General features: G+C 41.6%; 1 protein-coding gene across 3 annotated transcripts in view; it reads right to left on the minus strand.

The window, feature by feature from the left end:
- Positions 1-12197: 12197 nt before the first annotated feature.
- Positions 12198-15011, minus strand: part of SMARCAL1 (SWI/SNF related, matrix associated, actin dependent regulator of chromatin, subfamily a like 1) — an 82788-nt gene continuing 79974 nt past the window's right edge. For all 3 annotated transcript variants that reach the window (XM_043995086.1, XM_043995087.1, XM_043995085.1), the window contains one exon: positions 12198-13284. In XM_043995086.1, coding sequence (XP_043851021.1) covers positions 13078-13284 — 207 coding nt within the window. In that variant the 3' untranslated portion in view covers positions 12198-13077. The remainder of the gene's footprint in view (positions 13285-15011) is intronic.

Here is a 15011-nt window from a genome sequence, read left to right on the forward strand (position 1 = left end):
GGTTTGGGATCTGTGAAGTAGTTTTAAAAATATATATATTTTGATAATTGTTTCAGTACCATTGATTTCCCATATAATTCTATCTTATTCTATGCATTTAAAAACACGATTCTGAGAAAAGGTTCATAGGCTTCAACAGACAGTCAAAGAGGTCCAGGACAAAAACAAGGTTAAAAAGCCCTGATATTATCCATTCTCCCAGTTCTGCTAACTTCATTCTACATCAGTTCATCAGTATAAGCCTCCCCAAGTCTCTCCAAGCCTTCCATATTCATCATTTCTTATGGCATGATTGTGATTATAATATATATGTATGACATGCACAATATATAATATAACCATATTGTATATTATAGGCATAATATATAACATACAATACCACATATTATATGTATAATGTATAATCATATTATATATTACATGCATAATATATGTTATATAATATGATTATATTCTATTACAATTGTAGACCACAATTCCTTAAGCCATTCTCTAATGGCGATACATCCCCTTTTGTTCTTTGCTAATGCACTCCCTCCTCATCTGTGCCTGCTCACATCTTTCTCTTCCTTCAAGGCTCACTCAGATCAAGTTCTGAGGGACAGAACAGCTCACGTGTTCCCTCTTTCAGCAACTTTTCCTAAAAGCCTTTGCCAGTGTCTCATTTTCCCATTACACTTGACATTGTATTCTGATTATCTGTTTTTGTACATATTCTATCCTGTAAGCTCCTTAAGGAAAGAAGCTGATTTTTTTTTTTAATATTGTAAACCTAAAATCTAGTACAGTGCTTTGCATATACTAAGCGCCTTGCACATGCTAAGTCTTTTTCTCTTCTCATCCTTAGGTAGAATTATCTCAGTTCCTTCCAGCAGGCCAGAAAATCAATCTATCAACCCACAAATATTTTATTGAGTGCTTACTAGGCACCAGGCACTGTGCTAAATACTGGAAATACAAAGAAGAAGCAAAAATAACCCTTCCCTTCAAGGAACTTTTGTTCTAATTGGGGAGAGAACCTATTCATAAATCAATATACAAAATAACTATTTTATTTTTTTTACAAAATAACTAGAAAAGATGGAAGGTGACCTTTGAGTATAAGGAAAAAGCAGGTGACAGTGGTGGGGGAGAGCTTGGGGAAGGCTGTTTATATTTGGTCTTTAAAAAAACATTTTAGTGTATTATTATTATTATTATTTTTTGGTGAGGCAATTGGTGTTAAGTGACTTGCCCAGGTTCTGTACACAGCTAGTAAGTGTTAAGTGTCTGAGGCCTGATTTGAACTCAGGTCCTCCTGAATCCACTGTGCCACCTAGCTGATTTATTTTTGATAAATTTAATAATTAACATTCTTTCCTTTTTAAATTTTGAAATCCAAATGCTCTCCAATCCCCTTTTCTACTCACTGAAAAGGCAAGTAATATGATATCAATTATACATGTGAAGTCATGTCAAACATGTTTCTATATTAGCCATAGTTTTAATATATCAAGAAAAATAAAGTAAGAAAATTATATTTCACATTGCACTAAGAATTTATCAGTTCTTTCTCTGGAGGTGGATAGCATATTTTCATCATGTTATTGTTCAGTCCTGTCCAACTCTTTGTGACCCCATGGACCAACTAACTGTCCATGGGGTTTTCTTGGCAAAGATACTGGAGTGGTTTGCCATTTCCTTCTCCAGTTTGATGCAGGCAGAGGTTAAGTGACTTGCCTAGGGTCACACATCTAGTGAGTGTCTGAGATCAGATTTCAACTGTGTTGTTTAAAAATCTAAATGTGGGTTTTAATCTGTCCCCCCCCCTCCAGTTTTGGGGGGAAACTGGCTAAAATCACTAATAAATTCACCAAGAGTTTAGGCTTTTAAGGGTTTATTAAAAGATATAAGATAGTAAAGAGAGAGAAAGATTGAGAACAGATTTCTTATACCAAGGAAAACCTAGTCTTCCTAACCTCCCACGTGAAGTCCTGCCACCAAACTGATGTCTCCAACCCAAAAAGGAAGACCCCGCCCCAGCATCTGCTTCCTACTTTGTATACTCCTCCCAGAAATGGGAGGCTCCTCAAGTTGATTGGCTGGTAGCTTTGATAGACAGTACCCATGAGCAAACATCACTTCCTGACGCCAAGGAACTGACCACATGGCTTGCCCTCAGCCACCTTCTCCTCATGGCGGAGCTTTCCTACAGTAACTCTCCAGCAGGTGGCGTCACTCCAATCGTTATACTACTATGGTCTTTCTGACTCCAGGCCTGTGTTCTTATCTACCACACCACCTAACTCCCCACTTTTTCATCCTAAATCCTTTGGATTGTCTTAGATCAGAGGAGACAAGTCTTTCATAGTTCATCATTTCAGCATTGCTATTACTTTGCATAATAATCTTCCAGGTCTTCTCACTTCATTTTTCATTAGTTCATATAGGTCTTGCCATGGTTGTTTTTTTTTCTGAAACCACACCCCTTATCTTTTATTATAGCACAATAGTATTCCATCACAATCACATGCCACAAATTGTTCAATCATTCCCCAATAGACGGGTATTCCCTCAAGTTCCCATTCTTAGCCAACATAAAAAGAGTTGCTATAAATATTTTTGTACATGTGGGTCCTTTTCCCTTTTTTTTTTTTGATCTCTTTGTGATACAGACCTAGCAGTAGTATTAGTGGTATGCACAGTTTAGCCCTTTGGGCAAAGTTCCAAATTGTTCTCAAGAATGGTTGGACCAGTTCAGTAGTCCACCAGTGGTTCATTGGTGTACCTATTTTTTCCTCATCCCCTCCAGCATCTGTCATTTCTTATAGGTGTGAGGTGGTACCTCAGAGTTATTTTAATTTGCATTTCTGTAATCAGTAGTGATTTAGGGCATTTTTTTTCATATGGCAATAGATAGCTTTGATTTCTTCTTCTGAAAACTGTCTTTGATCATTTATCAATTGGGGAATGGCTTTTAGTTCTACACATTTGACTCAGTTCTATACTCAGTATACATTTGAGAAATGAGGACTTTATCAGAAACTTGCTGTAAAAATTTTTATATATTACTTTATTTATTTTTTTTTTTAGTGAGGCAATTGGGGTTAAGTGACTTGCCCAGGGTCACACAGCTAGTAAGTGTTAAGTGTCTGAGGTCGGATTTGAACTCAGGTACTCCTGACTCCAGGGCCGGTGCTCTATCCACTGCACCACCTGGCTGCCCCTATTTTATTCTTTTTTTTTTTTCTTGTGGGGCAATGAAGGTTAAGTGACTTGCCCAGGGTCACACAGCTAGTAAGTATCAAGTGTCCGAGGTAGGATTTGAACTCAGGTTCTCCTGAATCCATCCAGGGCCAGTGCTTTATCCGCTGCGCCACCTAGCTGCCCCCCCCACACACACTTTATTCTTTATGTTACCTTTTAGCATAATGTAGTTTCCCTAATTATCTTTTTTTTTTTTTGGTGAGGCAATTGGGGTTAAGTGACTTGCCCAGAGTCACACAGCTAGTAAGTATTAAGTGTCTGAGGCCGGATTTGAACTCAGGACCTCCTGACTCCAGGGCCAGTGCTCTATCCACTGCGCCATCTAGCTGCCCCTGATTATCTCTTTTAATTAGCTCTATTTTTGCTTTTGCTTTGTCTGAAATTATGGCCACTATCTCTGCCATTTTGATTTCAGCTAAAGCATAATAGATTCTGCACTAGCTCTTTATTTTAACTTTGTGTAAGTCTTTCTGTTTCTAGTATTTTTCTTGTAAAAACCATACTGTTGTATTCTTCTTTCTATTTGTTGGACTCTAGAGGACCTGAGCTCAAATCTCACCTTAGACACTTACTATCTGTATGATATATATCTGGCCACTGGACCCAAGTGACTCTGGAAGAGAGAGTAAGGTTGGTGAACTTGCACAGCTCTCCCTCACTTAAATCCAATTCCTTGCAAGTCATGACATCACCCTGATGTCACAGTCCTCTTGAAGAATGAAGTACAAACAATAATATTTGTTCTTATTTATTCTTGTTTCCATATTTTATCTTAGAGGTAATAGGGAGCCATTAGGTTTTATACAGTAGAAGTTTACATAGTCATACCTGTACTTTAGGAAAATAGCCCAAGTAAATAGATAATCAGAGTCCTTGTTTGCTACTTGTTCCCAGGAAGGATGTATGAGACGAGACCTCCATTGTGTCTATTGTATCTGCTACCACCTACTTTGCAAACCATGAGATCCAGGAAGCCTCTGCCCTAGTCAGGTTGGAAAGATTGGAGAGATGGGTGGGACAATAGGATACATGCTCCTTTGGGGACAAGAGCAAAACAGAAAATTCTGTTCCCTTAGAAATTTCCTTTTGAGAAAATTGGAAAGTAAGCCCCTGACACGCAAGGGTCCTAATTCTTCTTCCCCCACAAAAATAAGTTCTGGATGTGGTCAATAACTCTCTGCAAGAACAAAGAAGGCCAAGAGGAACAAATGCCTGCTAATTTCTCAATCTCTCACTTAATGGCAATGATTTTGGCTCAGTCCCAACTCACCCAGTGTGAGCAAGATTTCACAGCTGGAAATGAACTCCGGGGCCGTTTAGTCTGACTCATTTTCTTTTCCTTTTTTTTTTTTTTTTTTTTTTGGCAATCAAGGTTGAGTGACTTGCCCAGGGTCACACAGATAGTAAGTGTGAGGCCTGATTTGAACTCAGGTCCTCCTCACTCACTTCAGGGCCGATGCTCTAGCTACTGAAAACCATCTAGCTGCCCCACCCCACTCATTTTACAGATGAGGAAACTGAGGCAAACAGGGTTAAGTGAGTTGCCCAAGGTCCCACAATTAGTAAGTGTCAGAGGCCAGATTTACACTCAGGTTTTCCTGACTCCAGGCCCAGAGCTTTATCTACTGAGTTACCTAGCTGCTTTGTCCAAGGTTATTACATAGGTAATAATCATTAGAGGCAGGATTTGAACCCAATTCCTCTGACTCCAAACCAATTCTCTTTCCATCGTAGCATACTGCAATCGCTCAAAAAACCAGCCAGAGCAGTATTTCCCAGAGAGTCAGCAACAGAGAAATCTTCACACCCTGGAACTTCTCGTTGCATCATTCATTTAGAAGTGGAAGAAGCTCCCATCCCCATCTTATAGATGAGGTAACTGAGGACAAGGGAGGTGATTTGACCCAAATAACACAAGCATTAGGTGGTAGACCCAGGATTTGAATTGACTCCCTTATCCATGGCTCCTTCTGTTAGTCTACGCTGCCTTTAAGCACCCAGCAACTGTTCAGGGGATTCTGGTGGAGAAAGGTAGAACGAATGAAAGAATAAGAATGGAGGGGGGAGAGACAGAGACAGGCAGAGAAAGAAAGAGATCCCAAAGAAAGAGAGGAAACATGGGGCAGCTAGGTGGCACAGTGGATAAAGCACCAGCCCTGGATTCAGGAGGACCTGAGTTCATATCTGACCTCAGACACTTGACACTTACTAGCTGTGTGACCCTGGGCAAGTCACTTAATCCTCACTACCCAGAAAAAAAGAAAAAGAGAAGAAACAGAGACAGAAATAGAGAAGGATTCGAGTGAACGAGTGAGAGAGCAAGAGCATGAGAGAGAGAAAGAGTGAGAAAGGGAGAGACAGAGACAGAGAGGGAGATAGAGCAAAAGAGACAGAGTCAGGGGGGCAGCTATGTGGTGCAGTGGATAAAGCACTGGCCCTGGATTCAGGAGGACCTGAGTTCAAATCCGGCCTCAGACACTTGACACTTACTAGCTGTGTGACCCTGGGCAAGTCACTTAACCCTCATTGTCCCATTAAAAAAAGAGACAGAGACAGTGAGAGAGACAGATAGAGCCAGAGAACCAGAGAAGGAAACAGAGATAGAGGAGTAGAGGAGAGGGATAAAGCAGAGAGAGAGAGAGAGAGACACAGTGTGTGTGTGTGTGTGTGTGTGTGTGTGTGTGTGTGAGAGAGAGAGAGAGAGAGAGAGAGAGAGACAGTGTGTTTGTGTGTGTGTGTGTGTGTGTGTGTGTGTGTGTGTGTGTGAGAGAGAGAGAGAGAGAGAGAGAGAGAGAGAGAGCACACTCTTGAACTCCAGCATGAGAATGGCAGAAAATGAGACCTTTTTTTCACGTACTGAGTAATTTTGTCCAAGTTGAACAATCCCTTTTAAACAGCAAACTGGAGGAAGTGGGAACGGCCCTTTGGTAAAATCAGCTCTAAGGGTCTTCAGAGAATTCCCCCTCTCATAAAATCTCAATTTATCTTCTCTACACACAGATACATCTTGAATGCCATTAAGGAGCTGTCAGGTATACATACACTTTATCTATAATGCGTCCCCATAAAAACCTCAGCATAATCTCTCTTGAGTCACCTCGAGTCTTCAAGAACACTTAGAATTCACTTTCCCTTTATAAAAATAAATAAATTAATTAAAAACCTGCCCCCAGAGAGAAGTCCTTTTAGCTGTTGAGTCAAAGGAATTCTCCAGCGGCAGACAGAACATTTTCCCCTTGAAAGTGTTCACAGCTGCCACCAGCATCCCAAATGCACATCCTGCTTGGAGACAGGAAGCAGCTGATATCAGACAGTCACAGTCTCAATAATCAGGTTCTCTCCACTGTGTCCCCTTCACTTCTGGTTTGAAGAGCCCCTGTGCTTCATTAAAACCCCAAGCAACACCATGCATGCACGAGGCTGGCAAAAGGAAGGAAGCCACAGTGTTGAGGCTCCAAAGCTCAATAGAAAAAATAATGGCAAAAAACCATTTCAACAGCTAAGGAGAAAAGTCAAGTCCCATCAAGAGCCGTCCTTTCTTGTTTTCCCCATGCTCCAGTGACTGGATCTGAGGGTGTTTATGGCTCGAAGGTAAACTAAAAAGTCAGCTTGTCATTTTAAAGTCTGGATGAAATTCTCTGGTTTATTGTACCTCTTTCCCCTTCTTGTTCTCTCATTTCTGGCCAGAGTCACCTGCCTCCCATTGTCTGGACGTGGCGTTCCTGTCTCCATGCTTGAAAGTCGTCCTTTCCTCATCTCTAGGAATGCTTAGAATCCTTAGCTTCCTTCAAGGGTCAAGTCATGGGTCATCTTCTAAAGGTAACCTTTCCTCAAACCCTTTAGTGGTGAGTGTTACCTCCTCATCAAGTTATATTATTATGTATATGTTTGTCTACATGTTGAAAAGGCAGCTTGGTGTACAGCATGGAGAGCTGGTTTTGAAGCCAGCAAGACCTGAGTTCAAGATCTGCCTCTGACACATACTGTCTTTGTAGTCCTGGTCCAGTCACTTAACTTTTCAATGTCTGACAACTCTCTATGTCTATACAAATGAAGATGAGACCTACATTGGTAGAGAGTTTTTCCTTGCCCTGCATTCTCTATACCAATGAAATCACAGGTCTGGTTACACACACACACACACACACACACACACACACACACACACACACACACACACACACGAATTATGAAATTTCCTGTTTTTTTTTTTACTGTTTTGTTTTTAAGTCTTCACAACCTGTCTCCTTCCTACCAATCCATTTAATTTTCTTCCACATACTCTGATTCAACAACACTGGCCTTCTTTTGTTGTTGAATTGTTTCAGTCCTGTCCAACTCTTTGTGACCCCATTTGGGGTTTTCTTGGCAAAGAAACTGTGAGTGGTTTGCCACTTCCTTCTCCAGATCATTTTACAGATGAGGAAACTGAGGCAAACAGAGTTAAGTGACTCACCCAAGATCACACAGGCTGGATTGAACTCAGGTCTGCTCCTGACTCTGTGGCTGGCACTTTCCTCTCCTGACTTTATATGGGCATTTGTATTGGTTGTCTCCTTAACCTATAAGGCTGTTCTCTATCTCCTGCCTTCCCTGGATTTCTTCATGACCTAGTTCAAATCCCTATTTCTGCAGGAGGCCTTCCTGGTTCTCCACCCCACTATGACCCCTTCTACCACTAGTGCCTTCTCTCTGAGATCACCTTCTATTTATACCATTATTTATCTTCTGTGTACAGTTTTGGTTTTTTAAAAAATTCTTTTTGGTGAGGCAACTGGGGTTAAGTGACTTGCCCCGGGTGACACAGCTAGTAAGTGTTAAGTGTCTGAGGCCGGATTTGAACTCAAGTCCTCCTGACTCCAGGGCCGGTGCTCTATCTACTATGCCACCTAGATGCCCCTGCTGTGTACAGTTTTGTACGTACTGTATCCCCCATTGCAACATGACTTCCTTGTGGGCAAGGACTGTGTTTTACACTTTCTTTGTATCTCCAATGCTTGGCCCATAGTAAAGCCTTTATAGATGTTTGACCAACTAACTGTGTATGTCCCCTTGAGGGCAGGGACAATTTTTCGTTTCTTCTGTATCTCTGGTGCCTAGCACAGTTACCTTCCGCATAGTGGGTGTTTAATAAATACTTCAGATGGGATGTAAGCAGGCCAAAACAAATCTACCCCTGTATTGAGCACTGGCCCTTGGTCCTTATCTCACAGAACATCACTCCCATGGTGATGGAGCTCGGCTCCCACCCTGATTCCTTTCTTATTGGCCTCAACAGCTAACAAGCACAATTTAGCCAACTGTGGTTAACATGAGAGAGAGGTTCATGCTTCTTAGCTTGGCAATCCTAGAACTCAATAAGAAGGAAGAGGATGAGAAAGGCAGATGTAGCATGGTGGCCGATCACCTCAGCAGTGGCATGTGAGAAGGACTGGTGACTCCCAGGATTACTCCCAAGCCAGGCATATCTTCATTCCTCTCCAGGATGCATTCACGATTCTGGACTATCTCTGCACTGGCTGGTTTTCGCCACAACTTCCATTTTCCGGGAGGATGCCCAGGACAGATATAACTTCTTTTCCAGGCTTCACTCTGGACTCTTCATACTTTTTCCACCATGCCCCTGGAAGAGTGGCCTCCCAACCTTTTATTTGTTGTCTTCAAGCCATGAGAATGTAAGCTCTTTGAAGGCAGGGATTATATTTTTGCTTTTAGTTGTATTCTCAAGTGGCATGGGTACTATACTTGGAGTCAAGGTACCTGGCTTTGAATCCCAGCTCCATTACTTAATACCAATGTGCCCTGAGGCCTTTCATATCTCTTGTTCCCTGTTTTTTTTTTATTTGTAAAATTTGGAGGGTTATAGCACTTATAAATCCCATAATCCTAAAATAAGAAATGGGCTTGAATTTATTATTATTACTCATTCCAGCATTTTACAATTTGTTCCTCTTTTCTGAGGGAATAAAAATTCTCACAGAGCCAAGGAGCAGAGATTTTAAAGGACATGGAACCTCTGGTGCCGAGTTCACCGGGAGAGCCAGGGGTTTGGAAATGGTTCCTGATGTTTAGTGTTTGACCATGACCTAGAAAAAGGCTCATCTGGAGCCAAGAAGGAAGTGAAGACAGCTATTCCAAGCCCTGTGCCATCAATCCTAATTGGATCACCTGCAGCCACCTGAAGGAGACTTCCTGAACCTGCTCCAGAGGCAAGAGCTGGATAAGGTCACACTGGGAACCAGGAGGCACTTTGCCTCAGAGGCCCTGGCCAGGTGAGGTGACAAACCAGCTCCTGGGGTTCTAAGAGTGCTGAGATGAACCGTTAGAACCTTCTTTAAGGAGACCTAATAAAATAACAAAAGTGATTTCATAGTTCAATATCTCACAAAAACCCCAGCTTTGCCCTGGGTCCTAAATGATATCTTTATCAATATATATGTTCATACTTCATTCTTGAAGAAGACCATGACATCGGAAGGCGATGTCATGACTTGCAGTGAATTGGATATGCAGGGCTATGCAAAGTCACCAGCGTCACTGTTTCTTCCAGAGCCATCTGGAAGATATAGATCAGAATGACTGGAAATGGTCCGAGATGTTTAAAGGAATTGGGATAGAGACTTGCCCAAGGTCACACAGCTAGTAAGTGTCTGATGTGAGATTTGAACTCAGGTCCTTCCGACTCCAGGTACGCCCCTGGTCCTAAACTAAACAAGTCAACAAAAGCTAAAATGGAAGCCACACTTGAACATGAATTCACACAGATTTTTGGGGTGGGAGGGGGACAACAGAAATGACCTGTTAGTGCCAAACACCCATATCCAGAGAAGGAAGAGGCAATTGATGCAAATTAATTAGACTTAGGAATAATGGTTGCTTTTGAATGAAGGACATTTCAGAAATCCCTCTTAAATCTCATTTAATGGTAAGACCACTAGCAAATGCCAGCAGGAGGGTATATGACAATGACAATAATATCCTAGAAAAAGGATTGTTTCCCCACGTTTGTCCCTTATCCCAGCATTATAACAGATGAACCCTTCTCAACTTTCAACAAGTTTGATCCATAGCTATTCAGGGTGGAAGGCTAGCCTGGAGTGGAAACTCCTTGAAGGAAGGAATTATTTTTCATCTTTGTGTGATCAGTACCTAGTACCTTACTTTTAGTAATAAATTCTTGCTAAACTAGCAGTGGATGGTACTTGAAGGAGTATTCTTTACTTCTAGTCCCTGAAGGCTGAATTAGCTCCCAGGGGTGGGCTCTTAGCAGTGAGGGAGCTAACCTGGAGTGCAGCCAGGGGAGGATTGGAAGCCCTGTGACACTGCAAGCTTCCTACACTACCTACTGTGGGGTGCGAGAGGGGAGAAAATTGTGGGGGTTAGTCACAAGGTTGGGTCTGCAAGTACCAATAGAGAGGGTATACCCTGGAATAAGGCCAGGCAAGGGAGGAGCTCAAGTAGGGTAGAGTCAAGAGGCTAAGCTCCCTGGGACCCTGCTAATGATGTTCTCCAAATTATGTAACCTCCAAAAAAGCCCTCCTGCCCCCAAGAGGAGCTCCCTCCACTCCCCCATTCTCTGCTCTCTTTTGGCTGAAAAAATGGTAACTTCTAGTTCATTCATCCCTTCTGTGGGATGCTGATGCTAATACTAAAAACACCTTTGCTGGGAAGGGGGAAAGATGAAGGTGGGGAAAACAAGGGTGAGTCACTAACTTTGGAGCTGATGCTACACTGATCACTGACCCATCTTATCATCAGCAGTTGTAAAGACTATCCATTTCCTACATGATTTACACATAAAGGGTAATATCATAAGCAAATTAAGAGAGCATGGAATAGTTTATCTGTCACATTTATGGATGGGGAAGAATTTAGGACCAAAGAAGATACTGAGAGCAATACAAAATGTCAAATAGATAATTTTGATTACATAAAACTAAAAAGATTTTGCACAAACAAAACCAATGCAACCAAAATTATAAGAAAATCAGAAAATTTGGAAAGAATTTTTACAACAGTTATCTCTGATAAAGGTCTTGTTTCTCAAATATATAGAGAACTCAATCAAATTTATAAAAAATACAAGTCATTTCCCAATTGATAAATGGTTAAAGGATATATGAACAGGCAGTTTTCAGACAATCAAAACTATCCAGTCATATAAAAAATGCCCAAATCATGACTCATCAGAGAAATGCAAATTAAAACAACTCTGAACCAGCTCACACCTATTAGTATGGCAAATATAACAAAAAAGGAAAATTTTGGATGTTGGAGGGAATGTGGGAAAACTGGGATGCTAATCCACTGTTGGTGGAGTTGTGAACTGATCCAAGCATTCTGGAGAACAATTTGGAACTATGCCCAAAGGGCTATAAAACTGTGTATACCCTTTGATCCAGCAATACCACTGCTAGGTTTATATCCCAAAGACATCCCCCCAAAAGAGGAAAAGACCTATTTGTATTCAAATATTTATTGCAGCTCTTTTTGTGGTGGCTAAGAATTGGAATTCAAAGAAATGTCCATCAATTGGGGAATGGCTAAACAAGCTGTAGTATATGATTGCAATGTGTCCTGGAAAGACTTATATGAACTGATGTCCCGTGAAGTGAGCAGAACCAGAAAAATGTTGTACACAATAACAGCAATATTGTTTGATGAAGAACTGTGAATGACTTAACTACTGTCAGCAATACAATGATCCAAGACAATCCCAAAGGACTAATGGTGAAGCATACTATCCACTTGCTGAGAAAGAACTGATATTGATTGAACAGACTGCAGCATGCTATTTATTTTTCTTTCTTTCTCTTTCTCTCTCTTTCTTTTTCTTTCTTTCCTTCCTTCTTTCCTTTTTATTCAAGTTTTCTTGTACAAAATGACTAATATGCTAATGTTTTACATAATTGTACATGTATAACCTATATCTGATTGCTTACTGCCTCAGGAATCAGGGAGGAGAGGTAGGAATAGAATTTGGAACTGAAAACTTTAAATAAAAATGTTTATTATATAAAAGAAAAAGACTACCCATTTCCAAACCATGCCACCTGTACTCTGTCCTCATCCTCCTTGAACCACCCTGGGCTCTAAGGTTGTTGTCATTCAGTTGTGTCCGACTCTCTGTGACCCCATTTGGGGTTTTCTTGGCAGAGATACTGGAGTGTTTTTCTACTTCCTTCTACAGCTTATTTTACAGATGAGGAAACTGAGGCAAACAAGGTTAAGTGTCTTACTCAGGGTCATATTGGTGGATCTGAACTCACGACGATGGGTCTTCCTGATTCCAAACCCAGTGCTCTACCCACTGAGCCACCTAGCTGCCCTTTCTGGGCTCCAATAGATGAGCTTTAATATGCTCTTTGCCCAACCAGACGTCTAGGTGACTCCCTGGACACCATTTCCACCTTGTGGATCACATAATGAATAATACAGTGATATGGGATTTACTCAGTTCTGGGTATAGAAACACAGATCAAAAGTATCTATGTCTTGGTATATCAGTCTTAGGAGAGGAGTTGCTTGTGCCACAAAGAAGATAAATGACTTGTCTAGGGTCACACAGCAGTAGGTGTGAGAGGCAGAATTTGAACCCAGGTCTCATCCAGCTCAGCATTTTATCTACTCCTTCATGATGTCTAGTCAGAACAGCAGAAATAAAATCCAGAAACTGCCATGAAATGAAGAAGTGAAAGCAGGTTGAAAAAAACTGAAGGCAACTTACTTTATTTTAATGTGTCTGTGGTTCTTTTTTTTTAATCAGTGATTTTCTTTTAAGGTCTGTTTCTTCCTAAGAGCCAAGTGACAAGGCTTTCTTGTCATTTTTGATTAAAAAAAGTCAGTAATCCGCCTCTTCTTAGGTGAGCTCTCTTCCCAGGGGTTGGCCCCATCCTGGATAACGCTCTCTGCGGAGCTTCCTCTCTCACACACTTCCACTGCCTCCAGGAGCAGAGCCTCATCTATATCGTCTCCATCCTCCAAGTCTTCCGAGAAGGATGCCTGAAGGAGGTCATAGATTGTCTTCTGCTTTGGATCCTTTGGCAGGAAAAGAAAGCAGGATAATTCAACCAATGGGGAAAGGAATACCGCACCCTGACTCCCTCTCAGTTTTTACACACTCACATAGACTTGCCCCAAGTGATGAAGCTAATAAAGGGCAGAATGGGGACTGGAATCTACAGGACTGTGGATTTAGAAGAAACAGAAAGAGAGCTTGGAGGACAGAAAGTCCACCCTTTTCATTTTACCGGCTTACATCGGCTAAAGGGCTTGCCCAGGGTCACGTAAGGAGCAAGTGGCAGGCATGGGCTTTGAACCAAGGCCTTCTGACTCCCAAAGCAGTGTTCTCTGCCACACACTTTAAGAAGTCCTTCAGTCTGTCTGAAACTAGCTGAGCTCAGCCTTGGTACTAAGATCTCAGTAGATCTCTTCTTACCAAAGTACTTACCTACTGAGTATCTTGATTCTTACACACCTTTGTTTTCTTTCTCACCCCTCCCCAGATTAAAAACAAAATAAAACAAAACACAACACCAACAGATGTTCATAGTCTTAGGAAAAACAAAAGGAAACAAGGAATGAGATTGAGGGCAGTGAAGGGTTTTCTTCCAGGCCATTATTCATGCCCAATGGACTTTCCCACTTTCCAGCTCACCAGGTCTCAGGCAACATTCAAAGGATTAAAATTTCCACAAAACCCCTTCTCCAACTGTGGTTAAGATGTGAGGTTCCTATGCAACTACCCAGGGCCCCAATACTTAATTGCATTCCTTACCACTTAACGGTCCCTGGCTATGCAAAACACTAAGTCATTAATAAATCCTGACATTGTCCACTTCCCTGGCTTCTCCTCTTATGTGGTTCCTTTTCTTTTCAAATCCTAAGTGTAGATATTCCCCTGGGATCAATACCAGCCCTCTACTCTTCTCTCTCTATACTCACTGAAGCCTCCCAGGGCTTCGGCTGTCCTCTTCAACTCCTACATAGATACCTGTAGCTTTGTATTTCCAACTGCCTGAAGAACAACTCCTCTGTTGGAGACCCTCTGCAGTACTAGGGGTCTTTCTTTCAAGCCCTCTGACACACTGGGACGAGAGGAGGAGTAAAAATATACTTGTTTCTCGTGCCACTTCTAGATCATCTCTTTGCTAAAATCGTTCAGCCATCAATCAACTGATCAACAAATATTTGCTAAGACCTGCTGTGGACAAGCGAATGAACTTCATTATCTTTGCAGTTCACTCCATGAGGCTTTGTCATCTGAGTCAGAACCCTGTCTCAATCAACTACTGACATCCTGGTTACCCTCCATTATTCATCCTTCATTCTCAAAGAGAATTGATGACATCAGAGCAGGGGATGTCTTGATTTGTATGTGAATTGGATTTAAGTGATGCAGAGCTTTGCCTAGGTGTTAGCCTCACTAATCATCTCTGTACTTTCTTAAGGATGTTCATTTCTGGGTTAGAGTGTTCTTTTCCACCTCAAATGCTGCCTTTATATTGTGAACTTTGATATACATGCTTATGGTCCCATTGGATACTCTGGCTTCCTCAATTCTCATGACCCATATCTCCATTCTCCCCCTCAAGGGGATGGTCATATCATAGCAGATTCAAGTTAGAAGGGACCTCAGAGGCTAACTAATCCATTCATACCCCAGAGAGTAGCTACTATGAAATATCTAAGCAGATCACATATCACCCTGCCACCTCTATAATAATGAACCCTGCAATCCCCCTTTCTGATCAGAGCCTCTCCTA

The sequence above is a fragment of the Dromiciops gliroides genome, chromosome 3 (genome assembly GCF_019393635.1).
Source record: "Dromiciops gliroides isolate mDroGli1 chromosome 3, mDroGli1.pri, whole genome shotgun sequence".
NCBI lineage: Eukaryota > Metazoa > Chordata > Mammalia > Microbiotheria > Microbiotheriidae > Dromiciops > Dromiciops gliroides.